Source organism: Aethalodelphis obliquidens, unplaced genomic scaffold (genome assembly GCF_003676395.1).
Source record: "Aethalodelphis obliquidens isolate GAN/ISIS:26980383/991018 unplaced genomic scaffold, ASM367639v1 scaffold69, whole genome shotgun sequence".
Lineage (NCBI taxonomy): Eukaryota > Metazoa > Chordata > Mammalia > Artiodactyla > Delphinidae > Aethalodelphis > Aethalodelphis obliquidens.
The window spans coordinates 9,215,740-9,232,179 of record NW_020838013.1 but is presented as its reverse complement, the minus strand read 5'-3'; the positions used below and the strand labels follow the sequence as shown (position 1 = coordinate 9,232,179).

The 16,440-nt window shown below is 66.4% G+C and overlaps 1 protein-coding gene across 1 annotated transcript in view; it reads left to right on the top strand.

Moving 5' to 3' along the window:
* The window catches only part of LOC113611235 (mucin-5B-like), a 71,427-nt gene extending 56,868 nt beyond the window's left edge, over positions 1 to 14,559 (top strand). Inside the window, exons 40-65 of the mRNA XM_027089896.1 lie at positions 91 to 307; positions 1,096 to 1,335; positions 2,223 to 2,379; positions 2,657 to 2,785; positions 2,975 to 3,122; positions 3,236 to 3,279; positions 3,354 to 3,551; positions 3,778 to 6,432; positions 6,551 to 6,732; positions 6,967 to 7,219; positions 7,805 to 8,133; positions 8,522 to 8,708; positions 8,965 to 9,190; positions 9,272 to 9,459; positions 9,530 to 9,599; positions 9,834 to 9,934; positions 10,255 to 10,286; positions 10,543 to 10,723; positions 11,121 to 11,225; positions 11,316 to 11,353; positions 11,770 to 11,886; positions 12,275 to 12,361; positions 12,473 to 12,595; positions 12,732 to 12,777; positions 12,936 to 13,044; positions 13,719 to 14,559. Of these exons, the coding sequence (XP_026945697.1) occupies positions 91 to 307; positions 1,096 to 1,335; positions 2,223 to 2,379; positions 2,657 to 2,785; positions 2,975 to 3,122; positions 3,236 to 3,279; positions 3,354 to 3,551; positions 3,778 to 6,432; positions 6,551 to 6,732; positions 6,967 to 7,219; positions 7,805 to 8,133; positions 8,522 to 8,708; positions 8,965 to 9,190; positions 9,272 to 9,459; positions 9,530 to 9,599; positions 9,834 to 9,934; positions 10,255 to 10,286; positions 10,543 to 10,723; positions 11,121 to 11,225; positions 11,316 to 11,353; positions 11,770 to 11,886; positions 12,275 to 12,361; positions 12,473 to 12,595; positions 12,732 to 12,777; positions 12,936 to 13,044; positions 13,719 to 13,941 (6,385 nt within the window). The 3' untranslated portion in view covers positions 13,942 to 14,559. The remainder of the gene's footprint in view (positions 1 to 90; positions 308 to 1,095; positions 1,336 to 2,222; positions 2,380 to 2,656; positions 2,786 to 2,974; positions 3,123 to 3,235; positions 3,280 to 3,353; positions 3,552 to 3,777; positions 6,433 to 6,550; positions 6,733 to 6,966; positions 7,220 to 7,804; positions 8,134 to 8,521; positions 8,709 to 8,964; positions 9,191 to 9,271; positions 9,460 to 9,529; positions 9,600 to 9,833; positions 9,935 to 10,254; positions 10,287 to 10,542; positions 10,724 to 11,120; positions 11,226 to 11,315; positions 11,354 to 11,769; positions 11,887 to 12,274; positions 12,362 to 12,472; positions 12,596 to 12,731; positions 12,778 to 12,935; positions 13,045 to 13,718) is intronic.
* Positions 14,560 to 16,440: the final 1,881 nt, after the last annotated feature.

Genomic DNA, 16,440 nt, shown 5'->3' with positions numbered 1-16,440 from the left:
AGCCCCATGCATTGGGACCCTGAGTACCCACAGAGCCCCTGTCCTGGGCCACGGGGGAAGGGGGCTCCGGCCCCAAAGCTGGCCCCTCAGCTCCCTGCAGCCGCCGCCTCCCCGTGCCCCTCTGCAGAACTATGAGCTGATCCTCCATGAGGGTTCCTACAAGGTGGTGCAGAGGGGGCCAGGCGGAGACCTGCCCTACAAGATCCGTTACATGGGCATCTACCTGGCTGTCGAGACCCGCAGTGGCGTGGTCGTGTCCTGGGACCGGAAGACCAGCGTGTTTATTCGGCTGCACCAGGAGTACAAGGTGGGGGTGGCAGGCTGCGGGACCCCCTTGGGGAGGGACAGAGCTCTTGCTCCTAGACCTGGCCCAGCAGTGCACTGTGGCAGCTGACGGACTGCTGAGGGCTGGGGAGGCCATGCACAATGTCCGCTTCCCAAAGGGGCATGTTGAGACCAAACCGACCAGTGGGCGTGTCAGTCCTGGTTGGAAAGCGCTCGTGGCTCCCTGGTCTCTGCACTCAGCTGTTCCATGCCCGCTGGGCTAAGGTTCTATAGGGGAGCAGGTGCCTGCCTGCCTGTCTGCCTGCCTTTCTGTCCACCTGCTTACCTGTCTACCTGCCCACCTGCCTGCCCACCTGTCCACTGGCCTGCCTGCCTGTCCATCTGCCCCACTGTCTACCTGCCCACCTGCCTACCTGTCCACCTACCTACCTGTCCACCTGCTTACCTGTCTACCTGCCCACCTGCCTATCCACCTGCCCACCTGTCTACCTACCCACCTGCCTATCCACCTGCCCACCTGCCTGCCCACCTGTTTACCTGTCCACCTGCCCACCTGCCTGTCCACTTGCCTACCTTTCTACCTGTCTACCTGCCCACCTATCTGCCTGTCCATCTGCCTATCCACCTGCCCACCTGCCTTCCTGCCCACTGCAGGACTCCTCGTGCACCCCGCCTTCCTGAAAGTTCACTGGGTGCTGCCTGGGGGAATAGGGTGGCCTGCAGTCACGCCTCCCAGGCCAGGCTCTGTGCTGCTCCCTCAGGCCACCCCATGCAGCCCCACCCTGTGCCCATCTCTGCGTCCATCTGCAGGGGAGGGTCTGCGGGCTGTGCGGGAACTTTGACGACAACGCCCTCAACGACTTCACCACGCGGAGCCAGTCCGTGGTGGGCGACGTGCTGGAGTTCGGCAACAGCTGGAAATTCTCCCCGTCCTGCCCGGACGCCCAGGCCCCCAGGGACCCCTGCACCGCCAACCCGTACCGCAAGTCCTGGGCCCAGAAGCAGTGCAGCATCATCAACAGCGCCACCTTCAGCGCCTGCCATTCTCAGGTGGGCCAAGCGGGTGCTGGGGCTGCCTCCTTCCCTCCTGGAGGGACCTGGGTCTGGCCCAGGCCTGTCCTCCGAAGACGGCCTTGACCCTGACCATTGTACACGGCACACTGTGTGGACCTCCCACCAGGCAGGTGCCCACGTCCCCAGTCCTGCTCTGCTTTCCCTGACGGCACTCAGCCTCATCCCCTGGAAACGGGGCTGCGAGCCACCCAGGGAGGACCTCAATGTCACCTCTCGGTCCTCCCCCACATTCCCTGAGCCGCCAGCCCCCAGCACGGACAGAAACCTCAGGGGGCCTCAGCCCAGCCGGGCCCCACGGAAGCGGAGCATTGCCACGGCCTGAGAGCCTTCCCCGAAGCCCTTCCTGCTACTTAACAAGGACCGCAGGGCCCACTCACCGACTCGGTCTCGTGATCCGGGACTCGCGGGGGTCGAGCAGGCGGCGTAGTGGGACTGGTCCGCGGCTGACGCTGGCCAGCCTGTGTGAGGCCTCGCGTCCCGCCAGGCTCGCAGCCCCCGCCCGCACCCCGGGTGCCCTGCCCGCTGGCTCAGAAAGTCCTTTGTGCACCTGACACAGCAGTCTCCACCTTAGACGGTGCCGCCCGTGGTGGCAGATGTGAGACATGGTGGCCCTGGTCTCTGCCACCCGGGAGGGAGGAGCGGGGGGCATCCCCTCACCCTGAGGAGACAGCACCCCGTTTGCCAGGACAGGTCACAGCACGGTCACAGGGAGGGCTGGCCTACAGCTGAGTGAGTGGCGGAGCAGAGGCGAGGGAGGAGGGGTGGGTGCCCAGGTGGGCGCGTCGCAGACGGCAGGTGGGGGGTTGCCGGCTGCCCAGGGGCCGGGGACTGGCTCTTCTCACTGAGCAGACTCCACCCCCCAGGTCGACTCCACCAGGTACTACGAGGCCTGCGTGAGCGACGCGTGCGCCTGCGACTCGGGGGGTGACTGCGAGTGTTTCTGCACAGCCGTGGCCGCCTACGCCCAGGCCTGCCGCGACGCGGGCGTGTGCATGTCCTGGCGGACCCCGGACATCTGCCGTGAGTCGGGCTCTGTCCATGGTGGCGGCATGAGGTGCAGCTGCACCAGCTCTGGGGCCTGACGGGCACGCATGCACACACAAGGTCACGTGACACGTGTGTACTAACGCGTGTGCTCACGTTTGTGTGCGTACAAACCAGACAGACAGGTTCCCCAAATGGGATGGCTCAGCGGGGGACAGGAATTTGGGGGGCAGGCCCTGAGACCCCTCGGACCTGGGAGGAGTGAGGTGACGGGGCCCGGCGGGCGCCCACAGCCTCTCTCCCCCTCGCTCAGCCCTGTTCTGCGACTACTACAACCCCCAAGGGGAGTGCGAGTGGCACTACCAGCCCTGTGGGGCCCCCTGCCTGAGGACCTGCCGGAATCCCCGCGGGCACTGCCTGATGGACCTGCCAGGCCTGGAAGGTGAGGGCAGGCTGTTCCGGGGAGGCCATGCCTCGTCACCCCAGCACAGCGTGCAGGCAGCGGGGCAAGGGGGCTCCTGCCTCCCCATGCCCACCCTCGGGACGGGGGGACAGAGATGGGTGGCGGCCGGGGCAGCCCCACCGCCTGGCCTGAGAGGGGAGTGTTCTCCCTGCCCTGTGCCCGCCCCAGGTTGCTACCCAAAGTGCCCACCCAGCAAGCCGTTCTTCAATGAGGACCAGATGAAGTGTGTGGCCCAGTGTGAGGGCTGCTACGACGAGGATGGAAACTACTATGATGCCGGCACCAGGGTCCCCACGGCGGAGAACTGCCGGAGCTGGTGAGCCAGTGGCGGAGCGGGGGTGGGGTCTGGGAGGACAGGAAGCAGGGCCGGGCGCACACAGTAAGGCCTGCGCCCTGCTGGCCCTCAGCGCTTCTCTCTCTCCCTCCCAGCGACTGCACCTCCAGAGGCCTCCAGTGCACGTACAGCCCCGCGGGTAAGCGGGGGCCTGTTGGTTTGAGGGATGGGGGCTGGGGGCTCTGAACGAGCCCCGTACCTGTCCGTCTCCAGCCTGTACGTGCACCTACGAGGGCAGAACCTATGCCTACGGAGACGTCATCTACAACACGACCGATGGGCTGGGCGCCTGCCTGATTGCCATCTGCAGAGACAATGGGACCATCGTCCGAAAGGCCGAGGAGTGTCCCGGAACCATGCCCACAACGCCCTTCACCTTCACCAGCACTGCGGCTCCGCCCTCCACCACGGGTAAGCCTGGCAGACACACCACTGGTCCTGCCTCACTCACCAGAGCCCCTGACCCCGGTGATGGTCTGGGTGCCAAGGGAGAACCCAGTGGGCACCTGGTACAGGTGTCCTGGGTGCAAAGGATGGCCCGGGGCCAACGCTGGGGCAAGGGGACATGAGTCACCTCTCCTCTGGGCTGGCGAGGATGCAGAGGAGGCTGATGGGGACCCTGGCACCCCACCCACAGGCTCGGTCCCCACACCCTCCACCGTGTGCGTGCGGGAGCATTGCCGCTGGTCCGACTGGTACGACAGTGGACGTCCAGAGCCGGGCATGGAAGGGGGCGACTTCGAGACATTCGAGAACCTGAGGCAGAGGGGCTACCAGTTCTGCCCGGCCCCAGCGCATGTCGAGTGCCGGGCCCAGCAGTTCCCGGATATGCCTTTGGAGAAGCTGGGTCAGAAGGTGGAGTGTGGCCAGGCCCGGGGGCTGACCTGCCTCAACAGTGACCAGAATCCCCCGCTCTGCCACAACTACGAGCTGAGGGTCCTCTGCTGCGACTACGTGCCCTGCAGCACCAGCCTGGCCCCGGGCACCAGCCAGCGGCCATCCTCCCAGCCCCTGCCCACCTCCACCCAGACCACACCCACCAGAGGAACCTCCCTCCTGTCCACGGTGGCCTCCACTTCACAGACCCCAACCACCAAGTCCACCTCAACCGTGACCCAAGTGGGCAGCAACTCTGTGGTCCTGGCCACCACCACCTGTGAGCCCCGCTGCCAGTGGACAGAGTGGTTTGACGAGGACTACCCCAAGTCCGAAGAGGCCGGAGGGGACGTCGAGTCCTACGACAAGATCAGGCGTGCGGGAGGGGCCGTGTGCGAGCAGCCCCAGGGCATAGAGTGCCAGGCCGAAAACTTCCCCAACGTGAGGCTGGAGGAGCTGAATCAGCGCGTGCACTGTGACGTCAGCTTCGGCCTGGTCTGCAGGAACGACGAGCAGGTGGGCCTGTTCAAGATGTGCTACAACTACAAAATCCGCGTGCTGTGCTGTGGGTACAGCCACTGCGGGGAGCCCACGCCCCCCACCACCACTGCCACCGCATCCACTGCCACAGCCCCCACGGCCAGCACCGCCACTGCCACAGCCACCACTGCCGCCACCTCTACAGCCCCCACTGCCGCCACCTCCACTGCCACAGCCCCCACGGCCACCACCGCCACTGCCACAGCCACCACTGCCGCCACCTCTACAGCCACCACTGCCACCACATCCACTGCCACAGCCCCCACTGCCACAGCCACCACTGTGGCCACCTCTACAGCCCCCACTGCCGCCACCTCCACTGCCACAGCCCCCACTGTGGCCACCGCTACAGTCACCACTGCAGCCACCTCCACTGCTGCTACTGCCACAGTGGCCACCTCTGCTGCCACAGCCACCATGGCCCCCACGGCCTCCAGCACCACCACCACTGTGACACCAGCCACGCCGCACACAACATGGCTGGGGAGCACAGGGGTGACCACGTCCCCCGCCAGCAGTGCCACACCAGCCCCTTCCCTTTCCATGGGGCTGACAGTCCGAGTGACATTGAGGCCCAGCCACACAGGCACGCTCCCAACATCTGCCACGTCGGTCCTCCCGACTCACACAGCCTCAAGGGGGCCCACCCTGATGTCGGTGACGACGCAGACCTCCACGTCTCAGCTGCTGACGGGAACAGCAACGGGCACAATCACCTCCACGGGCCCGCTGTCCACCTCACACCCTGAGACCAGCATGCTGAAAACCCTGGTGTCGACGGGCACCACTGGGGCCACCACCAGCACAACCAGTTGTCAACCCAAGTGCCAATGGACAGAGTGGTTTGATGTGGACTCCCCCACCTCGGGGGTCAGGGGCGGAGACATGGAGACCTATGACAACATCCGGGCTGCGGGCGGCAAGGTGTGCCAGCAGCCGCAGAAGATCGAGTGCCGGGCAGAGAGCTACCCCGAGGTGAGCATTGAGCAGATCGGGCAGGAGCTCAGCTGCAGCCTGGAGGTCGGGCTGGTCTGCAGGAACGACGACCAGAGGGGGAAGTTCACCATGTGCTTCAACTACAACATCCGTGTGTACTGCTGCGATGACGTCCGGCACTGCCCCACCACGGCTACCCCCCACCTCACCTCCACCACACTGCCCGCCACCAGCAGCTCCACAGCCACGGTGCCATGGCCCTCGACCTCTGCCGTGACCCAGACGGGGGCCCCCACCACGGCCCCTCCAGCTACACACGTGAACAAGACCACCTTCGGGACCACCTTGCTGCCCACCCCCGTGACGCCCAACACCCGCTCCCTGCACCCCACGGCCTCTCCTCAGGTCACAGAGCTCCCCACCAGGCCCTCCAAGACCACACCCGGACCCCCCATCACCACACCCAGCACAGGCCAGGCCACCTCCACCAGTGTGACAGGTCCCTCCTCCACGGGGACGACGCAGAGTGTCTCCACCCCCACCCGTGTGACAGGTCCCTCCTCCACGGGGACCACCCAGGGGGTCTCCACCTCAACCCGTGTGACAGGTCCTTCCTACTCTGGAACCACCCAGGGGGTCTCCACCCCCACCCGTGTGACAGGTCCCTTCTCCCCTGGGACCACCGAGAGCGTCTCCACCCCTAGTCCCTCTGCCTTCCCGGGGTCCCCACCCACGACCACCAAGCCAGGCTTGCCCAGTGTCTCTCCTACAGGTCCCCTTTTGACTTCGCCCATATCGACCGCCCCCGGGTCCCCACCCACCACCCCTTCCTGGTCTGGGGTGGCCTCTGGCAGCCCGGGGGCCTTCCCCACCTCCACCGCCTCTCCCAGCCCCACCACAGCCTGCCTTTGCCACGCCTTCGGAAAGCTCTTCCTACCAGGTGAGTGGAGCCCTGCAGCCTGGACGCTGGGTCCTGCGGGCCGTGTTCACGTGCCTGCCTGTCCGGGGATGCCCTCCTGTCCCCCTCCCTGGCTGACCCAGTGTCTCTGTGTTCGTAGGGGACGTCATCTACAACAAGACCGACGGAGCAGGCTGCCTCTTCTTAGCCATCTGCAACCAGCGCTGCGACATCGACCGCTTCCAGGGCACCTGCCCCACCTTCTCACCCTCGGGGACCTCGGCCTCTGTTCCCCCAACCACCCCAGTTCCCGGCTGCAATCACACCATCCCTCCCCGACAGGTGTGCCTCCCGCCTCCTCCCTGTAGCGCCAGGCCCTTACAGGGTCTCGGGCGAACCCCCAGCCCCTCGGTGACCGCTCCACAGCTAGCTTGGCTGGAGGGAGGCACGCGGGGTCTGGGCCTGCTTAGCACCGGCCGGCCAGGAGGCGGGGCAGCCCTGCCCAGGCCGAGGGGGTCCTAAGGCTGCGGCGGCGGCGGTGAGTCCACCTGTTGCGCGCTCTGCGCTTCCCTCCAGGTGAACGAGTCCTGGACCCTGGAGGACTGCACGGTGGCTCGGTGTGAGGGCGACAACCGTATCGTCCTGCTGGGGCCAAAGCCAATGGGCAACGTCGTCTGCGTGAACGGGCACCTGCCCGTGCGAGTGCAGAGCGGGGATGGGCCCTGTGACTACAGCTACGAGTGCGAGTGTGAGAGCCCGCCGCTGGGGGGGGGGGATGCGCCGCCAGGCATTTGGGACACGCACATGTCCCCTGTGCCCAATGCCCGGGGTCGCTGAGCCCACCCCCCGTCAGGCTTGGCGGTTTGAAGGGAAGCCGGGGGTTTCTGAGGTCAGGGAGAGGAGGGGATCATAACCTGAGGGGTCCTGAGCAGATTTCCCCATGGAGCAGCACGTGGGAGGGGGTGATCTTACAACCCCCGGGGGTCCTGGGGCAGCTAAAATGAAGGACCACAAACTGGGTGGTTCAAAACAACAGAAAGTGACTCTCTCCCAGTCCTGGAGACGAAATCCAAGATCCAGGTGTCTGCAGGACCGAGCTACCCCCAGAACTTTAAAGGAGGGTCCTGTCTGCCCCTTCCAGACTTGGGCCTCAGGCGCCCCGGGCTGTGGCCGCGTCCCTCCCACCTCTGCCCCCGTCATCACGCGGCTTCCTCTCTCCGTCTCTTCCGACTCTTAGAAAGCCACCTGTCGTTGGACTTAGGGCCACTCTGGTGACTCAGGATGACCTCACTCCACGATCCTTAATCACAGTTGCAAAGACCCTTTTCCCAAAGGAGGTCACGTTCTTAGGCTCTGGGTGGACGCGTCTTCGGGGCCCCCATCCAACCTGCTATACCCACGTCATAAACAAGAGGACTGGGGCCCTGGGGGCTGAGTGACTCCCCAGGGTGGCAGCTCTGGGTGGCACTGCGTGAGGCCTGTCCACACCCCGCAGGCTCCTGCAGCGGCTGGGGGGACACCCACTACGAGACCTTCGACGGCACCTCCTACTCCTTCCTGGACAATTGCACCCACGTCCTCATGCGGGAGATCCAGCCGCGCCACGGGAACCTCAGCATCCTCCTACACAATCACTACTGTGAGGCCGCCGCCAGCTGCCCCCGCGCCCTCAGCGTCCACTATGAGTCCATGGACATCGTCCTCACCACCACCCCTGGCGCCGACGGGCAGGAGGAAAGCCTGGTGAGTGCAGGCAGCAGAGCGGCACTGGCCTGTCCCAACCTGGTTAGGGAAGGCAGGGGCCAGCAGAGGCCCGGGAGCCCTGGTGCACATAGAGCGCATTTCCCCCGCGTGGAGGGCAGCTCCCATGGGGCCTCAGGGGAGGCAAAGGGCACGCTGCGACCTGGGGTCCCAAGCACAGTGACTCCTGAGCAGGGAAGCAGCATGGGAGGGGCCCGCGGCCAAGAGCACCCTAGGACCCAAATGCGCCGACTGTGACCCCAGGCCCGAGGCGGCATCTGCGCTTCGGGGTGCAGATGCCGAGGAGGGGGCCCAGCGTCCGGCAGGCAAAGCCCCAAAGGCCAGGCCGCTGCCCCCGGCCCAAGTCATGGGCTCCCGGTCACGTCCCCAGATCCTGTTTGGCCAAATGCCGGTGAGGTCGAGCTTCAGCAAGAACGGCCTGACCGCGACAGCGACGGGGGCCACCGAGATGAGCATCGAGATTCCCGCCGTCGGCGTGAGCGTCATCTTCAACGGGCAGGTCTTCCAGGCCCGGCTGTCCTACAGCCGCTTCAGCTACAACACCGAGGGCCAGTGTGGTGAGCAGGGCCCCGCAGGACGCCTGCTGGGGGAGCGAGGGGCCGGGCACCACCGCTGCGCCACGCGCCCCCAGGCGGCCCTGGCTCTTGACCACCTGCCCCCGCCACAGGTTCCCACCTGCTCCCCCTGCCACCTGCCCCGGCAGGAAGCAGTGTTTCATAGCTGACTGGCTGCCAGGGAAGTTGGGGGATGGAAGGGGAGAACAGGATGGTCCAGTGCCCCCCTACAGTGATGCGCCTGCCCCGCCCTCCCCAGGCACCTGCACCAACAGCCGCAGGGATGACTGTCGCCGGCCCGACGGCACCATGGCCCCCACCTGCCAGGACATGGCCCGGTCCTGGCTGGTCGCCAACAGCAGCAGGGAGGGCTGCTGGGCACCGACCGGGCTGCCCCCGACCACCAGCCCCCCCTTGCCGGCACCCAGCACACCCACCTCCACTCCGTGTCCCCCGGAACCCCTCTGCGAGCTGATGCTGAGCCCGTGAGTCCTCTGCATGGGCTGGTGGTCGGGGGCAGCCACCCCTGGGGCATCGCCTTGGCCTCTGACCGGCCCTACCCGCAGGGTGTTCGCCGGGTGCCACGGCCTCATCCCGCCCGGCCCGTTCTTCAGCACCTGTGTCAGCGACAGCTGCAGGCCCGGCCGCCCTGACCGCCCTGAAGCGCTCTGCCAGAGCCTGGAGGCCTACTCTGCGCTCTGCCGCGCCCGGGGCGTGTGCCCCGACTGGCGCAACGCCACCAGCGGGCTGTGCGGTGAGTCGGCTGTGGCCGCCGGGGGCCCTGGCCTCCTTGGCCCACCTGACACCCGTCCGTGTGTCCGCAGACCTCACCTGCCCGCCCACCAAGGTGTATAAGCCGTGTGGCCCCGTGCAGCCCAAGTCCTGTGACTCCAGGTGAGCCCAGCAGATGGGGACGGGATAGGACGGTGGGGACAGCAGGCCTCCCAGGCTGGCCTGAAGGGTCTGGGGGGACCCAGGAGGAGACCCACAGAGGGTCCGGGACCCCAAGCCCCAGATCTCAGGGTGCCCTTCCCCCACCCTGACCTCCGACCCTGGACTTCCGGAGTGACCCCAGCCCCCCACCATGCCCACTGCACTCCTCCTCGGACTGCCCTGGTCGCCTTGCAGGAGCCAGAGCCCGGCGAGCAGGGGGCTGGCGGAGGGTTGCTTCTGTCCTGACGGCCACATCCTGTTCAACTCCCACACGGACGTCTGCGTGCCCGAGTGCCGTAAGCAGCCCCACACCTGGGCCCTCCCCAGCCCCACAGCCCCACACCTGGGCCCTCCCCAGCCCCGCAGAGCAGGATGCGAGGGCCACGGGGGCGGGCACGCCCCGGCCTGGCCCCGCCCACCCAGTTCCGCCAGCGGCGCAGGGTGGCCTTGAGCCTTCCTGAGCCCCCTCCTAAGTGACCACCCCCCTCGGGTTCTCGGGGGCTTCTGTCCCCAGCAGGAAGAAGAGGCCTCTGTTGGGGGGAGGGGTGGCCAGGCCTGCTGGGCCCCAACCCCAGCACTCCCAGTGACCCCCCTTCTCCCCGTTCTTCCCTCCCAGCCTGCGTGGGACCAGATGGGTTTCCCAAATTCGTGAGTGTTCTGCCCACAGCTGCCTGACTCCTTGCTCGAGCAGAAGGAGGGAGGGCGTCCCCATCTCGGGGCGGCAGCTCTACCTGGGCCAGGGAGGGGCTGGTGTGGGCACCCCAGCGTGAGCTGCATCACCGTCACACGCCTGCTCCAGAGATGGGGAGGCTGAGGGCTGGGGCCTGACCCGCTGCTGGACGCAGCCCCAGAGGCCGGGGCACCACCCAGGAGCCCTGGGGGACCCTGAGCTGGTCTGTTCCAGCCCGGAGAGCGGTGGGTCAGCAACTGTCAGTCCTGCGTGTGTGATGAAGACTCCGTGTCGGTGCAGTGCGCCCCCGTGCAGTGCGAGGCCCAGGGCCAGCCACAGGAATGCGGCCGGGCCGGCTTCGTGGCCCAGACCAGGCCCCTGGCCGACAACCCTTGCTGCATGGAAACTCTGTGTGGTGAGGCCTGCACCCCAGGGGACCGGGTGGAGCGGAGAGACAGCAGAGGATGGCGTTGGGCACAGGCCGCCTGGCCGGCAGGCCTGCAGAGCGGAGGAGGGTTGCAGGGTCCTAGCTGGACTTGGCTGGACCACGAGGTGGGGAGGCCTCTTGGGCCTTCATTTTTCCACCTAAAAATGAAGCTGATGACCTCTGGTGTGCCCTGGTACCACTCAGGGTCTTGGGGAAGACCGGGGAGGTGACAAAGCGTGGGGACCCTGCAGGGCAGCAGAGAGCCGTCAGCTCCCATGGAAGGGGCGCTCTTTGGTCCAGCGAGGGTAGGTGTTACCCTGGGAACCAGAGTAGCCAGAGGCCAGAGGGCAGGGACACCCCAGGCAGCCCCCCAACTCTCCCGCAGTCTGCAACAGAAGCACGTGCCCCCAGAGCCCACCCAAGTGTAGGCCGGGAGAGGAGCTGGCCTGCACCCAGGCGGAGGACAGCTGCTGCCCCACCTTCAGCTGCCGTGAGTCTCTGGGGTGCGGGTGGGGCCGGGGGGGTCTGAACACTTCCTTCCGCTGCCTGGGCAGGTCCTCAGCCCTCTCTTCCCTTCCAGGGCCTCAGCTGTGCACCTACAACGGCACCGTCTATGGGGTAAGGGCTCAGCTAGGTGGTCGGGGTAGGGCGGAGAGCGGGTCCGGGGTGGGCACATCCGCCGAGGGATGCCCCGTGTCCACTCCTCGCCTCCCCACGCCCAGCTCTATTCGGCCCCTCCCGCCATGACAGCAAGTGAGTCGAGGCTCCGGGCCCTATACAGGCACCTTCTGTAGAGAGCCTCTGGGAGCTTAGCTCTCCCAGCAAGAGCTTCGGGGCAGGACTGAACCCTCCCACCCCTCCTGCCTGCCCGGGGCCCCTGCCTGCCCTGGTCTGTGCTTAGCCAGCGGGTACATCCGTAATCCCATGTGAAGAGGAGAGACTGCTCTGTGGGCCTCACCGACACGGGGAGAGGTCCTGGCCCTGGTGCCCCTCAGGGCCCTCGGTGTCACCTCCCCTCACCCTGTCCACTGCAGGTCGGTGCAACCTTCCCAGCGGTCATTCCCTGCCACACATGCACCTGCCTGTCCGTGGACACCCATGACCCGACCGTGCTGTGTGAGGAGGATGCCTGCGACACCACTTGTCCCCAGGTGAGGCCAGCCTCCTGGGCAGACCCAGGCCCCTGGGGCAGCCCCCAGCCACCACACCCTAGGGTCCAGGAAGGGTCTCCAGCTCAGGCTTCACTGGGGTTTTTTTCTTCCCAAAGGGAGAGAGTGAAGCAGGAGGATGGTGGAAGGGGTCTTGGGCGAGGGGCAGGACCTGCAGGGCTGGGATCAGGTTCCTGGAGGGCACAAGTGCAGAAGGTGCTGGAAGCAGGGGTGAGGCTAAGAGGGGACACTGGGGCAGGGTAGGGACACTGCCTCACAGAGGAAAGGCGCTGCTAGGGAGGCCCTGGGCCCCTGGGATATGGGCAGGAGAGCAGGAGGCTGACGAGCCAGGCTGGGGCTGAGGGACGTGACCCCCCCCCCCTGTCCCCAGGGCTTCCAGTACTCGAGGGTGGCCGGGCAGTGCTGCGGGGAGTGCGTGCAGACGGCTTGCCTCACGTCCGACGGCCGGCTGGTCCAGGTAAGGGGGGCTCAGTCTCAATCCCCGCGCCCCAGAGACCCTCCCCGCCAGCTCTTCTCTGCCCACCAGATAATCCTCAACCCGGCCCCCACTCTCCCCCTTTTATTTCAGCCCAATGAGACCTGGGTCAACAGCCTCGTGGACAACTGCACGTTGTACCACTGCCAGGCTGAGAACGGGCCCCCTATGCTGACCCCGACGCCCGTCGCATGCCCGGACGTGTCCAGCTGCAGGGTGTGTGTCTGGGGCTCAGGCCCGCCCCGGAGGCCCCGCCCACGCCCAGAGCCACACCCACCCGGGAGCCCCACCCACACCCACCCCAGGAGGCCCCGCCTGCCCCAGCTCGCTCTCTGTCCCCCTTCCCCCGCAGGGCATCCTCAGGAAAATCGGCTGCTGCTACTCCTGTGAGGAAGTGGGTAAGTCGAGGCCCGCCTTCCCGCCCCCAGCCCCGCCCACTGACTCCTCCCGAAGCCAACCCCGCCGCCGGAACCCGACCCTGAGCGGGAGGTGACGTGGGGGTGCGGCGCGGGCGGGGACCTCAGAGATCCGCCTCCACCGCCTTTCGTCTGCCCAGACTCCTGCCAGGTTCGCGCCAGCATGACGGTCCTGCGACACCAGGGCTGCGCCACCCAGGCCGCCGTCAGCGTCCCCTTCTGCGAGGGCTTCTGCCCAGGAGCGGCCCGGTGAGCGGCCCGCGCCTCCCCCCACCCCCGGGACACACGGGGACACCACCCGGTGCCCCACGTGTCTGTGTCCGTCCCTGGCCGGACACCTGGCGCTGGGCTGGGGCTGGAGGGCCCAGCTCGCTACAGGAAGGGAAGAAGGGCCGCTCCAACAGGGCTGCACCAGCCCTGGGGCCTTCCCTGACCCCCAGAGCCCAGCCTGGGAGAGCTTGGCTGGGCCACGTGGGGCAGGGCACCAGGGCTACCATGCAAAGGTCAGAGTCCACGTGCAGGACGGGCAGAATCCGGGGGGACCAGACTGTCTGGGCAGAGCTGCTGGCAGAGCCCCACCCCACCCCCGATGCCCGGGCTGCAGCCAGCTGTGAGCAGACGGGCTGGAAGAGGCAGGAGGATGGGTCCAGGCCTGGCTGGAGGGCCCCGGGACAGGTTCCTGGAGGAGGGGTCTGACAGGGTCAGCAAGTCAGAGGAGCTGTTGTGGGAAAGAAAGGGGGCCTGGCTGGGGAAGGTCGGGGTTCAAAGTGACCGAGAGCGCTGCCCGGGCCAGTACAGAGAAGCCCCGAGCGCTCAGGGAACAGGCACGGGGCCGCTGTCTCCCGACCCCCGAGAAACCAGGAGCCGGGCAGTCCGGGCGGTTGTGGCTGGGTGAGCAGGTCCTGAGGGCCGTACGTCTGCAGGTACTCCATGGGGGCCCGGGCCACACAGTGCCCGTGCATCTGCTGCAAGAAGACCAGGGCCCACCAGGAGGTGGTAACCATGCAGTGTCCCAACGGGACGGCCTTCCAGCACACCTACACCCACGTGGACGAGTGCAGCTGTGGCCCATCTTGCGTCTCCTCGGCCCAGGCTCCCGAGGACAGCACCCCCAACTTCCCGACCTATGGGTCCACCATTGTCTGACGCATTCTGCCCCCCCTCCGCCCGCCCCACCTGCCCCACCTGGAGCCAGAACACACACCACCAACCACGGAAACCGCGGGAGCCCACGCACACCTTCCGTGGATACCACTGCCCCCGCCCACTTTACACCTGCCCCAGGTGAAACCCAGGCCCTGGCGGGTGACAGCGTAGTGAGGGTCGGCTTGAGGAGGACCCCGGGCTGGGGGGACCTGCCCTCAGAGCCCCTCCTGCCTGCTTTGGCCACCTGCCTGGCCTTCGGGCCCTGACCTTCATCTGAAACACAAGCACCCGCTCCACCCAGGCTCACCCCCCGCCCTGGTGTCAGAGGGATGCCCCAGAGAAAACTGCACACCCACTGCCGTGCTGCTCCCACGGCGGGCCTGTGTGCCCCCCACTGCCCCTCGAAGCCCCGCGGTGCACAGGTGCCCGCTGGCTACACCTCTTGCAGCTGAGCACAGACTGAGGCCTGTCCGGGCAAGGCCGGCTACCTGCCCACGTCCGGACCCCGGCCTGAGGCTCCGAGGGTCAAGGGACGGGCCCCGGCGGGGTCGGCACCCCACAGCTCCCGCTCTGCTCACCCAGCCCCCGTCTCTGAAAATAAACACCGAGCATCACATACGTTTCCTGGTCCTGGCGGATGTCCCCTCCACGTGTGGGCTGGGCTGTCCAGAGGCACACCCCTGCTGGACCTCCGGGAGGGACAGGCGGGGCAGGAGGCAAGAGGCCCCCAGGGTCAGTCTTGGGCTGCGGGAGTACTGGCCAGAGTCAGGGGTCATCCGAAGGTTCAAACACGCGGGTTTTATAAGGAGGTTGGTTCACAGCTGCACAAAGACCAGACGAGCCAACGGGGGAGGCCCACGGGGGATGCAGAGGGCATCTGTGGGAAGCGCTCCCTGCGCTCTGCGGGGCATCTCCTTCAGGCACTTGTCACACGTCAACTTGCTGTGTATCTGACCTTCGCTTCTCTCTCCACCGAGGGCAGGGATTGCTGCCTTTCTCTTCTGCTGCCCCATCCAGAGTGGAGAGCACTGCCAGCACAGGAACGGGATGGGACGAGCTGGGGGCAAGGCTGGGGTGGTGCCCCGGCTTCAGTGTCCATATGGGCAGGGGCAGCTACGAGAGGGTGGGGCTTCCACCGGGGAGGCAGAGGCGGCGCTGGCCGGGGCCAAGGAAGCCTGGCGAGCGTGTGCGGGGCGGGGGGCTTCTGGGGCCTCCTGCATCACGTGACCTGCCTCTGCGCTCTGTGTGCGCCTGCCCACCCAGGGAACGGCAGCCACAGTGAGTTACATTGTCCCCCATGGGCTGCGGTCCTCAGCTCCCGGGGAAGGCGGGGCCTGTGGTCTCTTTAGTGGCCTTTCCTGCTCACGTCACCGAGGTCTGGTCAGGGCAGGCCACCCTGGGACTGGGCCGGAGCTGGTCCAGGAGGGCTGACGAGGTTACGGTTGCCCCCCTCGGTCACCACTGGAGTCAACTGTAAGCTTGCCGTCTCACAGTCTGATTTCCTGGGGTGGCGGGGGCTGTGGCCAAGTCATGCCCCAGCCGTGTCTTCGTTAACCCACGTGTAAAACACAGCATTTCCTAAACGTCAGTCATTCTCAGGGCACGACTGCTTCCTTAAACCCACGCACCTCTTACAAAACTAAGCGTTTCCAAGGCACCTGTGAAATGCGTGTCCGTCTCCACAGACCAGAGCTCACGTGTGTGAAGTGTTTTCACCCGTCACAGACTAGAGCTCACTTTGGAGAGCAGGGTCCAGCTGTGCTCTCTGCAGGCTCTCTCTCTGCCTGGTGTGGAATTAATTAAGGAAACTGAGCTAAAGTTGGAGTCGGGACAGGCCTGCAGGGGAAGCTCTCATGCCCTCAGCGCATCATCAACTACCCCAAACAGGAAGAGACGTCCCCCTGCACGCCCCTGACAGGAAGGCATCTCTACGGACCACCCAGCCGTCCGGAGGAAGGAAGGAAACTTCTCTCCTCCCACGGCAGCCCAGCCAATCAGAGACTGCAGCGGCCCAGCCCATGGGAAGCCTCCTTACTCCGGACCCCCAGCTCCTCCAATGGGCTCTGGATATCACAGCCCCTCCCAGCTCCCCCTTCTCCCCATAAAAGCAAGAACCCCTTCCTTGTTCTCTGGATGTGCCTGTGGGCCACCACGGTTCACAGATACTGAGCTGCAATTCCTCTGCTATTCCCGAATAAACTCACTTTTGCTGGTGAAACAACTGGCTACGTTATTATTGAAGTCGACGCTGGACAAGCTGCACCCCACCTCCTTCCAGAGGCCACAAGCCCACGGTCACTGAGGGCGGCTGAGACATGGGACCCTGGGAGCACCAGGTGCTGCCTCTCAGCCCTGGGCGGCTCTGTGCTCTCGTCTTGCTCCAGGCAAGGCTCACCGCTGGTCAGCCAGGTCCAGCCCTGAGTTCAGGGGCCTGACTGGGGTCCCACTGTCCCCCCCACCCAGGTCTTGGGCTCCCTGACCCATCAGGGCGGACGCCAG